General features: G+C 42.0%; 1 protein-coding gene and 1 long non-coding RNA gene across 8 annotated transcripts in view; one reads left to right on the forward strand and one right to left on the reverse strand.

Annotated features, from left to right (window-relative positions):
• The window catches only part of Nrg1 (neuregulin 1), a 987,684-nt gene that overhangs the window by 101,311 nt on the left and 872,112 nt on the right, over window positions 1-14,261 (reverse strand). For 3 of the 7 annotated variants that reach the window (XM_005362500.3, XM_026786910.1, XM_026786909.1), the window contains exon 1: window positions 201-1,984. The exons of the other annotated variants lie outside the window; for them this stretch is intronic. In XM_005362500.3, coding sequence (XP_005362557.1) covers window positions 201-867 — 667 coding nt within the window. In that variant the 5' untranslated portion in view covers window positions 868-1,984. Of the gene's footprint in view, window positions 1-200; window positions 1,985-14,261 lie in introns of those variants that run through there. 7 annotated transcript variants of the gene reach the window in all.
• LOC113457815 lies at window positions 1,370-7,227 on the forward strand. The gene is made up of 3 exons (XR_003378296.1): window positions 1,370-1,438; window positions 2,934-3,068; window positions 6,714-7,227. It is a non-coding gene; the product is annotated as an uncharacterized LOC113457815 (long non-coding RNA).

A 14,261-nucleotide genomic window follows, 5' to 3' on the forward strand; every position in this document is an offset into this window, starting at 1 on the left:
ACACCTTACCCCATCACATGATTCATCAAACAAAACCTCCCAGTCAAAATGAAAGAGCAAATGAAATAGCTGGCCCTTCAGAAACTCCTGCCCACCCTCTCTGTTACCCACCACCACACCACTATCATCACTATCATCATCATCATCATCATCATCATCATCATCATCATCATCATCATCATCATCATCTCTCTACTTACAAAGTTTAGGAGCAGTTTGGAGATTAGTTTCTGTTGCTTGTGGCTGAGTGGCTGACTTGGGTGTTCTCACCTCAGGGGTCCGAGCTAGAGAAGGGAAGGGTGGCACAGTAGACAGTAAGGGAGGCAAAGCAGGCAGACGGTTCTTCCGGGTTGGTCCTGCTGAGGGTTCAGAGGCCTCAGCAACATTGTCAACTTGTACTGTAACATGAACCTCAGGTTCAGACAGAGCCCTAGAGACAGGTGAGGTGTATGCCTCGGACGACACCAAAACAGCGGAGGCGGCAGTTGGATCCAGAGAAATAACAGGGTCCTGGCCTAACCCCCCAGGGTCAAGGTGAGTAGGAGAGTCGTATTCAAATATCTTGTCCACAAATACCCACTTTAGGCCAGCAATGCAGAGGCAGAGGCTGACGAGGCAAGCCAGAATGGGGACAATACAGATCTTCTCGGAGTTGAGGCACCCTCTCAGGCGCTCAGCTTCCAGGCACACACAGCAGGGCACTGCCAGGCCCAGCAGTCCAGGGCTTCTCCCATCTTCAGGGTGGGTGTCTGGCATGTGCTCCGAGGCCGGAAGCCCATCGAGAGATGGGTCTGCACTCAGCTGAGTGGAGGGGCTGGAGGACCTCCCGCCAGCTACCTCAGACATGTCTGGGGAATAAATCTCCATCGGCTCACCTCCAGAAGGCCTGGCCTGTCTCACAGTGCGTTACCATGCAGAGCTCCCCCCAACCAAATGATACAGCATCTTGGAGGGGGAAATCGATAAGGCATCCAAGTCCAAGGCCATTATCAAAAAGTAAGAGAGCTCAAGGAGGAACCAAGGAAAAGGAGAAAAAGAAGAAAGGGCTTCTAGCAACTACAAAATAGAAGTGTACCGAAATATCTTGAGCTTGTTGTTTCTGGGACACTTTTCCAGTTCTTTCAAATGCTTCTCCAAACCATCCTGGTTGGTCAAGAAAGCCAGGGACCAAAATAGGAAGTGAGCCGATGCCTGACTCATTAAGTAAACCAGTATCCCAAACTGAAAGGCATGTTTCTCACCTCAAGCGTCGGAAGCTGGTGTCTGCTTAGAGGAAGAAAACAACTGTCATGCAGAAGAAGTAAAAGCAAAAGCAAGACCAGAGGCGGCGGCGGCGGCAGCAGCGGCGGCGGCAGGAGAGGCAGCAGCGACAGTAGCAACAGCATCCTGTCGTGTTAACGCAGTGGCTGAAAGAGGCTGAATCATTACAGAGCAGCAGGTGCCTGCCCTCTGAGCATCACTGCAAACAGGACCATTGCACGGGGCTGCGAGGGCAGCAGGAGCCAGGAGGGGCGGTAACTCCCATCCCCGCCCTGCCTCCACCCCCACCCCCAACCACTCCTCTTTGTCCTTCTTGTTCTCAGTCACTTTCTTCCTCTGCAGTCTTCCTTCTTCGTGGCTTCTTTCTTTTCGCCCTTCTTTATCCTAAATATATATTCTCACACCTCTCTCTCTCTCCTCTCTCTCTCTCTCTCTCTCTCTCTCTCTCTCTGTCCCCACTCTACTGCTGGCTGGTCTGTAATGAGTACAGTACATCCAGCAACACAGGGCTGCCAGTGACTTCCTATTTTATCCAATTAGAAGAAATAAAGGCCATCAGAGCAAAGAGAAGCAGCCCGGCAGCAGTCAAACTGGGTCTCCCTGGCCCCCACCCCTTTTCTTACCATTTCCCCCTACTAAAACTGGCCCCAGTTTCCCACCCTGCGCTCCACCTTGCTTGATCTTGCTGGCTCTCTCTCCTACACCTACTATGGGGTCAGAAAAAGCCAGGGATCGATGCTAGCAATCTAACAATGCTGAGATGGAGGGGGTGAGGGTGGGGGTAAGGGGTGGAGGTGGGACCTTCTGGGTTAGACCTGAGGCTTGGCAAAGTCTGCTATCTGACTCCTCCCCAGGGAGGTAAGCTTTTCAGCAGCAATTTCTCCCTGCCCGCTGCTGAGAGATAGCATTCCTTCCCTAGCCAGCCTTCTAATAAGTTTTGTTCACTAAGGACTCTTATTACCTGATTTCCAACCAGCAGTTAGAACACTGTTTTCTAACCATGGACAGCTCTGCCTTCATGCCCTTCCATGAGGCTTAAGACTTTGCAGTGCCCCGGTGCAAAATGCTGAGTGCATGCTGGGGGAGGGTGGGGTGTGGGGGGTGTGGGGGAAGGGGAAAAGCCTGGCTCTCTCTGGCTCTCTGTTCTTTCTGTTTGCAATTCCCTTATCCCATCCAGAGCAGACCAGAATAATGTCAGTGTAAGAGAAACACTAGGCTGTGAGACGAGTAAGGGCTCCCACTTCATTTTCAAATTAGACTTTCATGTTGTCTCCTCGCTGCAGAGGAGGCTTGAATTCCCTGGACACTGTAATGTACACCACATGTCCTCGGCTATAATCGCACTGCAAGTATTAAAATTTTTTTCTATAAGAGCATGCCTTGTGGACTGGGTTGCAGTAGTTTTAATTTACAAACAACTTCAATGCTGATTTTTTGTTTGTTTGTTTGTTTTTGTTCTGGCACAGTCCTTGGAGGACTGGACGAAATGGAAGACACTCAGAGAGAGCACGGGCTCCAGGGGACATTCTGTAATATGTCACTGCATGTTCTGTGCATCTGATCCTTAAAGCCACACTTCAGTGAGCCTGGACATCCAAATGGTTTCCAAGAAACCATTCTATTTACCTGTGTCAATAGGCGTCTTAAAAAGTCTCTCTAAATCTATCCTACAGAACCATCACATGTAGTCCCAGGGCAGTGGAAGATAAATGCTCAAGCCTTAGGAAAATCTGCACTAAACACACTGTTCTGAACGGCACAACTCTACTGCTTTGCAACACACACAAGTCTTTTCAAACAGCCAGGAGGTAAGAATATTATCATTTCCTTCTAGATGAAATTACTCAATGATTATGAATGATTCAAAGGATATTAGTATCTTAAACTGTGTTTTCAGTCCTATCACTAACAACAAGAGCCTGACCCGATTTGCATAATGGAAACCAGGATTATGACAAGCTCACAGGCAAAATGAGTCATCGTGCGTTCACCTCCGCACAACCAGCGGCCAATATTTTGCGATGGTTCATAGGGTTCTTTTCTGCCCCCCATCAACTCAATTTTAAAGAAACGAGAGTTTTCTTAAGAAAGATTCTAGGGATGGATGTGAAATTTTAGAGTGCAAGGAATCCCTAAAGCACTTACAACTTTAGGTTTTAAGTACATCATAATTGAGTATATCAATTCACTATTTGTATTTGGATACTTATGACAGTTGCTTCAAGGATTACCCTGTCCAGTTATACTCGGTGTTTCCAGACCTTACCTTCAAGTACTGAACTGGAGCTTACCCATCGGCAAGGTCATTTAAATTTCAAAGACTGGAAGGGATCAGGTAGCTTCAAGCCTGGCAGGTGTTGGGGGAACAGCAAAAACATAACCTACAGTCTCTGTAAAGGTGTCCTATGGCTGGCACCAGTGGCAATTACCACAGTCACAGAAAAGGCTGCTAGCTCATTCTCTGGTTGTCTTATTAACCTCAATCACAGCAAAGGGGGCTGGCTAATTTTCTGGTTGTGCTCTTAAAAACTCTTGTCAGTTACAAAGAAAAGGATCATGTTACCCACAGGGTAGGACGAAACATCAGAGACAGACTCCTGGGCTGTCACAACCACCCTTTGGGTTGGATTGCACAACTCAGACTTTCAGAGGTACATTTCCTCCACGGGTGAACATTTTGTGAACTGGGGCTCCTTGCTCCTAAGATTAGCTTGCAGAAATCCAGCTTCCTCTAAAACTGCTTTCTTTCCTATTAAATTAGAAAGTGGATGGAATTGGAAAAGGGAGGATAGACGTACAGAATAAAAGATAGTCTCCATGACTTCTCCCCTGAGGACCAGGAGCTGCCTTTATCCCCTATCAAATCCTCCACAGCAATAGAACTGTGCGGAAGCCAGCAAACACTGGGCAATGACCAGAGCTTTCTTAGGATGCAACCTACGTGTTTATAGGAAGAGCTTCAAGGGCATACCATTGTTAACCCTGTAAATGCCACCTTAATGAAACCCAGGAACACCCATTCCCACGTGCTCTCAGAAACATGAAATGAGACAAAATCTTACTGCTTTTTAAAACCCTGTAATTACCACCTCCTTCATAACAATAAAAGCTGTGCTTGTTGAGCTCCGCCTATATGCCAGGAACTCTCAAGATCATAATACAGATTACGTCTGAGGCTCTCTCACCCTTTAAAGTCCATTTACCTTCAAACTAAAGAAACAGGTAACTCAAGAAATAGAGCCAGGCACTGACTATTAAATGACGGAACTGAGATTTTTGAAGCCAGACTCATGCTCTTACTAATGAAAAGAAATACTCCTTTAAAAATATAATACCGATTATGCATTTTAGGTCTCCATTCAATGAGAGAAAAAGGAAACTAGAATATGCAACCAATACATCAAATAAACTTTAATGTAAGAAAGCTTAAATGTACCCAGTTTCTAAAATGAAAGTCTTTAAGTTTGGCCATGTGACTTTCAAAGACTAGTTATCAGGATTAGACACAGCAATTCAAAGATTATCTCTTCATAGTTGAAATGGCATCAGTCCCTCTTCCAGAGCCTCAGTTCGGGGACTCGTCTGGAGAGGATGTTTCAACTACCTGCTGCTCTGAAACCAACTACTTGAAACAGCTTTACAACCAGCACCCCGAGGCTGCAGGTGGACTGCTTTCAGCTGGGTGCCTCTCTGCTCTGTTTGACCTCAACTGGGGCTGCAGTCAGCTCAGGGCACAATGAAGCTGAAGCATTCAAGGTGGCTCGTGGCTCACATGTGAAACCAGACATCAGCTGGGAACACCATAGGGCGTCAAAATGCATACCAGCATGGGGCTTCTCCACGTGGCTTGAGTTTCTCCTAGCAAGTTAGCTGTTGGTGAGAGCTGTCTATCCCCAGAGACAGGAAGCACAACCGATCACTTTTGTTATGGGAGTCGCACAAGCTATTATCATTTTTCTTAGTTGTTAAGTAGTCATGGTGCCAGACTCAGAGCGGTAGTAATACATCTTAATAGAGAGGAATAAAAAAAAAAAAATCTGTTGCCACCACTCACCAGCCACTTCAAGGAAGGAAGGCAGTGCTAGAAACTAAGCCAGGTTAAAGAGGAGTCACAAAATCTGGAATAAATCTGGCAGAACCAAGTCAAACGTGCATGAACTTCAGACCCACTTTTTAAAGATTCTAGTTTCCTCCTAAGCCAGCATCAATGAAGAAAATATCCCACTACGTTATCAATGGAAATGCTTAGGACTGGGGATGCAGCTCACTAAGAATGTGCTTGCCTAGCCTGTATGTGACCCCAGTACCCCAGCTCAGTTGCCACAGCAAAAAAAGCAAACAAAAAACAATTTAAAAAAGAATCAAACATTAGGAATTGCTAGGAATTCAACATAAGTTTAGCTATTTATTTCTGCATTAATTTCATTTATTTTATTATTAGAAGTAATTAGTCGAGCTTCAGCGGATGAAAGGGGTTGACAAATGTTTTTGACTATATAACCCAAATTTATTTCCTTTAGCTTTCCATTTGAAAAAGTTTACCCTTTCTTCTAGATTTTACAATTAAAAAAAAAAAGAGAGGAGAGAGAAAATTTATTTTGTGCTATATAATATAGAATGGTGATGACAGGAATATCATGTTGAGATAATTATATGTGTAAGGGGTAAATCATACATTTACTTGTTAGTGAAATATGAAACCACTAGGTTTAAAAGAAAGCTCATGGGCCCAAATGAAGCATTACAGACTGGCTGCTTTATCAGAACATAAATGCCTAAAAGTTTGTCAGACTAAAACATCCCTCAGTCTATGTGGACCTTCTCATACGTCACCAGATTATGGGGTGTGTTCTTAACTTGTTTTTCCTTTGGGATATTCTCCTTGTATAGCATAGACTCACCTAGAATTCATCATCTCTCCCAGTATGACCCCAAATCTGCAGAAGTCCTCCTGCCCCCACTTCTCAAGATCAGGGTTTATAGGCACACGCCATCATACTTCAAATGGCTTCAAATCAGATTTCTGGACATTCTCACTTCTTGGACACATTTTCAGTCACGTGTTATTATTCAATTGTATCACGCACATGGGGCTAAATAAGATGATTTCCTCAAAGGGAAAAATTGATCAATAACTGCATAAAAGGAGAGCTGTGATCCACTTGACATCTCTATTCTGTTTCATCTTCATTTCTACTTCAGATTGAACTCCATAGATTTTACTTCCTCAAATAAACTGACAAGCATTTAATATCTCTCTGTCTAAACTGGTCCACATGCTCCCTTCCATTTTTTTTTCTGGTCTTTCATGTCCAGATCACACATTTCCTCATAAATTGTCCCAAAATACGTCTTAGGTGATCTGAGCCTGTCTTAGTGATTGCCAGACATCATAGTTCCTATTAAAGTTAAAGGAAGAACAGGACAAATGTATATTTAGTTCTTTTTTCCAGGAATTCTTTCCCCAGTGAAAAGATCCTTGACGAAGCAAACCAACCCCGCATGCTGTTTCCTGATCACTCACGGGACAGACGAGGGCCAGGAGAAAGCCATTTCCTCTCTGGGACACAGATGCTATGCCCACTTGGAGGAGAAATCAAGACGCCATGCTTTGCCCTGTCTTACCCACTGGAATGATCTTGGAGAAGAAAATTTTACTCAGTTTTTTAAAACTATTTCTGTGAGAGGCCATATATTCATATCGATTGCCTTTATGTCTCTGTGCTCAGTTTGAAACCACGATGATCAACTATACTTAAGCGAATTTGTCCTTCATATGCAATTCAAGCAGGCAGCGTGGAATGTGAGACCGTGTGGAGAGTTCTTTTGGTTTAGTTTATTTTACTATTACAATGCTGATGTTACATTCCTGTAAGTGCAGTGTGGAGTTAAATACAAATCCATTTCCAGAGGTTGGAAACTTTTCAGTTTTGCTGTTTTAAAGGAAGCATAATTGTACATATTTATGTAGTACAGTGATACATACATATATATATACATGATTGAAACATGAATAATTATCTTTTTCTACAGATAATTTCTTTAATATGCATCTTATTTTTTAAATCTTATGTCATTTTCTTTTGACATTATAATGAACAAGTTATGGATCTCAGTGGAAGTAATGACTACAAAATATAAGTGCAATTGAGTCCATCCACTCCATAATGCTTAAATTTCTTTTTTTAATATTTTTTTATTACGTATACAATATTCTGTCTGTATGCCTGAAGGCCAGAAGAGGGCGCCAGACCTCTTTACAGATGGTTGTGAGCCACCATGCGGTTGCTGGGAATTGAACTCAGGACCATTGGAAGAGCAGGCAATGCTCTTAACCACTGAGCCATCTCTCCAGCCCCATGCTTAAATTTCTTAAATGTGACTTTCCACTCAGTGAAAAACTTATCACGCTTTCAGCTTCTCCAGTATTTAATTTTAAAGGGTCATCGTGTTATTTATACCTAGAACTGTTGTTTTATTTTAATAAAAAAGTAATAAAACTTCCAATATATATGTTGCTTTTCTTCTATAAAGGATCACTGGGAGGAAATTATCTGGTGCTTTGCCATTTTAATTGATCCATATTTCTAAAGATAAAAGACCCAGGACACAAAAAACTATCCTATCCCTTACAGTTGAATTAAAGTCTCCATGGTTCCCTCTCCTTGTTGCTAATCCAAAAGAGAAGGCAAAGTCGCATCAACGGGGCGGGAAACCAAAATACACATGCAGTTTCCAGAACTGATTCTGCATTCTGAGTGAGTCACCCAACTGGCGCGCTGCTCTCAGAAGGTCAGAGCACCATGATGGGCATAGAAGCCGAAATATCCATTTAAAAGGAAATGCCAGCTTCACCCTCTGTTGCAGCTCCTCAGTCCAAGGGGGTCAAAATTTTCCCTTCGTTCTTTCAATTTTTTCTTATTTTAGGAAGTATGAATTTGAAAGTCATGAGATAAAACACCTTATGATTTGACCGCAAGGCCTTCTCTTGTGCATAATATAAGATTGTAGGGTCAGGCCTGTTTAAGAATGATTTCTCTTTTTGTTTCAGAAGTGGTGGAAAGATGGAGATTTGTCACAAAGCGCCTCTGTCATCTAAATCCTAATTATTTAAACGTTTTACTGACAGGAGTCGGAGCTTGCTCATCGATTTGATTTGATTTGATTTTGTGCAAGAAAAATAAGTTCTTAGGCATAAACATTGCCTACCTACAGTCCCATGGGGATTAATCTCAGAGTCAGCCTCTAGGTCTAAGCCTAACAAATGCTACCACGGCAGCACAACAATTCAATGCTAGTTTTTAAGGGAAATCTGTTAGACCCGCCACAAAAATTGTCTCTGCATCAAGAATTACTATGGGATGTCCACATGACACCATAGAGGCACAACTTCCTTTTTCAGAAACTCAGAGACTGGAGTTCCTGTTTAGACCCCGGCTGTCAACAGTACTTTATAAATGGTGGGGTCCAGAAAGTATTGGCTCTAGAACCCAAGAACTCTCCCTGAGGACAGGCTGGAGATAGGAAATCACTAACTGATGGAAACGTTACAACTCACTGTCCTGTGGGAGGAGATGTCCTCCAAAGGAATGTGACTTCAGGGAAAAAGATTGTCACCTCAGAGCCATTGCCACACAGTAGGTCAAAATCGCACTAGATCTACACAGAATTATCCATCTTCTTTTAGCTTGGAGAATGGCCAGACTGTGTAGGCAAGGAGACAGAAGGGCAGGAAAAAGACATATCTGATGACTGACTTGTTCTGAAATATGATGGCCAGAAAAATCCCACTTATGGCAGTGTACTGGAGAAAATATATTCTCTTTTCTGATGTAGCCCACAGTGTCCATATATACATAGTCTTCCTAAGAATGTGATAAGATGTACATACTATGCACGCTGGGGTTGTTGGGATTAAAAAAATGTCCTATGGATATCATTTGGAAAATATAATCAGTGAGTGTACATTTCCTAAGGCAAATATAGGAAATGTTAGTGATAAAATCCAAATAATTGGATTAATGACTAATTCAGTCAAATAGCAGTAATGAAATACTGGGACCCTTAGAAACATTATCCTCATGGCGGCTTTTGTCCACAACGATGTAACAGAAAATCCAGCACTTTGATTACTAAAACTAAACACATAATATTCTACCAACTCCACATAAAGCAAGTTACAACAAGCCACCTTTTTTCCTCCATCCAACCCCCAAGTATACCTCCACCACCTTCCCCTTCTCTGATTTTAAAACCATATCAAAAATGACTGGGGCAATTTTCTAGTGGCAACGAAGTAGATGGCAAACCATTAACTGCAGTACTATTAAGAGCGTTTTCAAGAACTTCACCCCAGGACCAAATATTTATTGAGAAGGGACTTCCAAAATCCAGCATTTGAACTAGCAGGGAACTCAAACACCTGGTGAATGGGGAAACCATTAACGTCACACTACTGGTGGAACAGGATGGGAAGGATGGCCTGCTCCTGCGAAGTGGAATTGCTTAGATCGTTCCATGTCAAACATGCCTTTTCTAACAACCAGTTGGTCAACAAACACTACAGACCACAGGTCCCTCTCTCCAGCTGTGATGGCTGCCCAGCTGTGCTTGTAGGTATGGTGTACATTATTAAACACGTATGATGCTGTAAGGCCCCTCTAAAGCATCTAGTCAACTAAACCAGATCACTGACAGCATTCATGGCAACTTAAGCTAGCAGAAAAAGGATTTTTTTTTAAAAAAAATGTAGCACCACAGAGCAAAGAGCCCCAGATATGGGCTTCTTTTCTGTCTCCATACACCAACCAGGAGAAAGGAAGAACTGAAATTAAATAGTTCAAAACATGCCTAGATGGGCTTCTAAAGTGACAAATCAATCTTTCAAAGTATTTCTCCAAACCTTCTGGCAGCTCTGCTGTGATAAATCCAGTGGAGGAGGCTAGACAGGTCACCTACCTGTCTCCAGGTAAATCTCCCCAATGCAGCTTAAGTTCCTAGACTTAGCTCACTCGCGTCTCATCCGTAGCTTTCTAAGCTTATATGTACCGTCTGGTACTAAAGGCATCCAAGTGATCTCTGTGTACAACTGGACCCTACCCTTCTTTATCTCCATCAAAGATACAAAGGCAAAACCTGGAGTTGAGAACCATCAGAGTCCATAAGAATTAACCTGCTGTTATTCATCCAAACACTGACCACTGAGAAGAGACAGAGGAAAATGTTACTAATCAATCAGGTTTCCAAGGTTTCTAGATATTTAGTGAAACAAAAGAACATACAGCAGAGCTGTTTTTAAGAGCACAGGACAACTGTTGTCATCACATGGAAAGAAAGTAGGCATCCTCTGGGGGACAGATGATTTTTACAACAACCAACAGCTAGAGAAAAAAACAAATGAATTCACTGAATGAGGACAGAAATGCCAGAAAATCAGGGCTAGGTGCTTGAGTTTTCCAACTCAGTCTGAAATGGCATTTCTGTAATTTAGCCAACATTCAGCAACTAATTAAGAAATTGGAAGCTCAGCACATCAAATGAATTTTTGTAAGTCAGCAGGGAGAAAAAACTGAGAAACCTCAGGATAACCTGATTTCTAAAAGCAAATTTCAACTTTTAAGGTCATACATTACATGCAATAAAAATAGTTATCATTTCCAAAGCACTGAGCTAAATGTGTATGCTCAGAATGTTTAGCAAGTGACTGGTTATATGGCAGGCTAGTGCTGGGATGTGTAGTTACAGTTATAGGAAGTTAAAAGACAAGATCTCCTGAGTAAATTGGTAGCATAGGGACCTTGGGAGAGGGTTGATGGGGAGAAGAGAGGCAGGGAAGGGAACAGAGAAAAATGTAGAGCTTAATAAAAAATAATAATAATAAATAAAAAAGAATATTAATTATATTAATTAAACTCTTTTCCTCCTATGTGAAAAGGAGAGAGGCGGCATAATTCAAAGTATGACAAGACTCACCTTAGAGGGCAGAAGAGGAAGCCAACTGAAAACAAGTAGGCCAGATATTATTTTAAGGAGAACATATACACCAATCCTTGAAACTATTTCTCTTGGCCTGTAGGGTAAGTGTTAGCATCCCTACTTCACAGATGGGAACAAGGCTTTGAGAAAACACAAAGACCACACTGCTAGCAGCCTATGGCTACTTCAGAGACCTGTTTCCCTACTGAACAAATACTTTATGCCATACAAAATGAACCAATGCAAGAATGCTTTCAGAAAACAACCATTAATTAAACAAAATGTTTGGTGTTGTTGAGTGTGATGGTCAGATTTTAAGTTAGATTTATAAATGACTTAAGAATGGGTGGGAGGGCGTGAGAACAAACTCGATGCTAAGAATGCACATGCTCAAATAGATGTAACTGCTACCCTGATCAGAAGAACTTCTCTGTGCTGTGGTGCCCATTCCAAGCATAAGGGCTTCATTTCCACCACTAGGCATTTGATTAATTGTTTTATGCGGCTTATTTTGATCATGATGAAAGTAACCCATTTAAATTTTGCCAGTAAGTTCACGAACCAAAATAATTCCACACTAAACAGTGTGAGGCCCTCACATGCTTTTTCGAAAATCAACCAGATGAGCCATAAACTGAGAACTTGGCAGACACATTAAATCTCTCAATTTTCCCCAACAAAATTGAATCAGGGTACACTGGACAAATCTACTGTTAGAAATTTCTCAGATGAAACTGAAAAGGGGTTTGGTCTTTCATTAATGCCTGTGGGGGGGGGGGTCACAGATTTTTCCATAATTTTCTTAATGGCATTCTTTGACATTTTCTCAGATATTTTCTATGTTAATGTTGTCCTCACTACTTTTAGAAAATATTCATCCATTCATTCACTTATTTCATTCACTCAATGATTGTCTCAACCAGTGCCCACTAGAATCAGGCTTCATTCAAGACTAAGAGAGGGTGAAAGAAAAAAAAAAAACAAACTATTTCTCAGGGTGATTCCATCCTAACGAAAGCCAGGGCTTCCTAAATCTTAGCCTGGCTCACTGGCAAGTTGGAAGTGACTGTGACACTTGGGTGCCTTACGGTGGATTCTCCTTTGTGTAACTGACAACGTTTTTTTTTTCTTTATTTCATTTTTTGTTGTTTTAATGAGCTTGTCAGGAAACACTGTTTATTGTATATGCACGTTTGAACATCTGAGAATTCCCTTCACTTAAGAGCCCGGGAGGAAAATGTTTTCTTCCGATAATGTTTTGCTTTGACTAGTGATAGAAGAAGAACGCAAAGATTCCATCCCCGACAGGATCATGGCTCAACAAAAGGCTGTCCGTGGAGCTGGACGATTACAGACAGAGCAACGTAATCCATCTGTTTCCATTCCCAGTAACCATCCAGCAAAACAGCCACCAAAACAGACTTGGCCATGGTAGCAATACCGTAACAGCTTGATTATTTGAAAACCCGATAATTACATGTGTGTTCTTAGGCACAAAAATATAACTTGTTCTGTCTATATAATGTTTCTTGTATGCATCTATTTTCAGGACTGATGCTGTAAAAGAACAAGGCAGGGGTCCATGGGAGGTTTTTGAGGGAAGAAAGGGGGTGAAGAAATGATGTGGTTGTATTATGATATCAAAAACCAAAATATTATTGCAAAAAAGAAAAGAGAAAAAGTTGATTGTGGTGGGTAGAGTTAAATAAAACAAAGCATTATTATACTTTATTTGGTGAAGTAAAGACTTAGAAAAAGGTGGTGCCGATATATACTTCTGAAGTCCAATCAGTCCCATCTCGTCACTTGTTAAGGCAACATACTAATTTCATAGACATTCTGAACCAGGTATGGTGGGCTCCTGTCTGTAATTCCCAGAATGTCAGAGACTGAAGCAGGAGAACCATTTCAAGTTCAAGGCTATCCTCAAATGTAGTATCTTCCTCGCAAAACTAAAGGAAAGTTTTCTGGGTTTTGTTTTGTAAAGGAGAGTGTTCAAACTTCAAAGCCAGGTGGGTGCAGTTATGGCCATTCAATTGTGATAGGGTCCTAGACTAACATTTTCAGGGCTGCCCTTGTGGAGCTAGCCATTCAGTTAGTCGGCAGACATCCTTTTTACATATCCTGCTTATGGCCATGACAAACAAAAGCACTCCTTTAAGCACGAAGGCTGCGATGAACGGGTAGATCATGGAAGTCTGGCGCTAATCAGTGATAATAACCACCTACAACTATTTCCAAGCCTGCTTGTCTCCCAGCCCTACTACCCCGACTAACAAAGAAAGGTCGACTCAAGTCTGCTGGTTCATGTAGTTACAGGAAAGCAGCTGTACTATTTATAAAGAGGCGGAGGCTAGGAAGTTCGCCTATGCAGCTTACCCTAGCAGTGCTAGGCTTGAAGCTATTGGCAATAGGAATCCTGCCAGTGCATTAGAAGATGAGCTACAAGGGATCGCTGCCAAATAAAATAGCTAAGTAATAAGAAACGCTAAAAAGGAAGAACCTTAGGGCTGGAGGGAGGCCTGAGTTCACTGCTGAGACACAATTCGGGAGATCACCAAGCCTTGCAGTCACTGCGCAAAGAGAAGCTGCAACCCCAATTAATTCTCCTGTCTTATCTTCCTTGTCCTTAATTATAGTCGGATATTTCTTTTCTAAATGTTATGACATTATCTTTAGACACCCTAGGAATTATAACTGGCACTGAGACATACATGATGCCCAAAGTCAAGCATAATTAGTTACTGTGTGTGGACCACTATGTTTACACATCTACACTATAGTGTTGGAGATCAAACGAAAACTTCCATTTTCCTCTTGAATTACAAGAAAAGGAAACCCAGCTACAGGTTCTTCTTCTGCACATGTTCAAACTGATATATATTGCTATAGACAGATACCTGTCAAGGCTTTAAGTAGATTTTGAGATACAGCCATTCAGATTTTATTTCCTGCTTAATCACTGTCAGTCACTGGGAATTTACACCACAATACAACAAACTGTTAACACGACCACAGGTTAAAAT

The sequence above is a fragment of the Microtus ochrogaster genome, linkage group LG7_11 (genome assembly GCF_000317375.1).
Source record: "Microtus ochrogaster isolate Prairie Vole_2 linkage group LG7_11, MicOch1.0, whole genome shotgun sequence".
In the NCBI taxonomy this organism is placed as follows: domain Eukaryota; kingdom Metazoa; phylum Chordata; class Mammalia; order Rodentia; family Cricetidae; genus Microtus; species Microtus ochrogaster.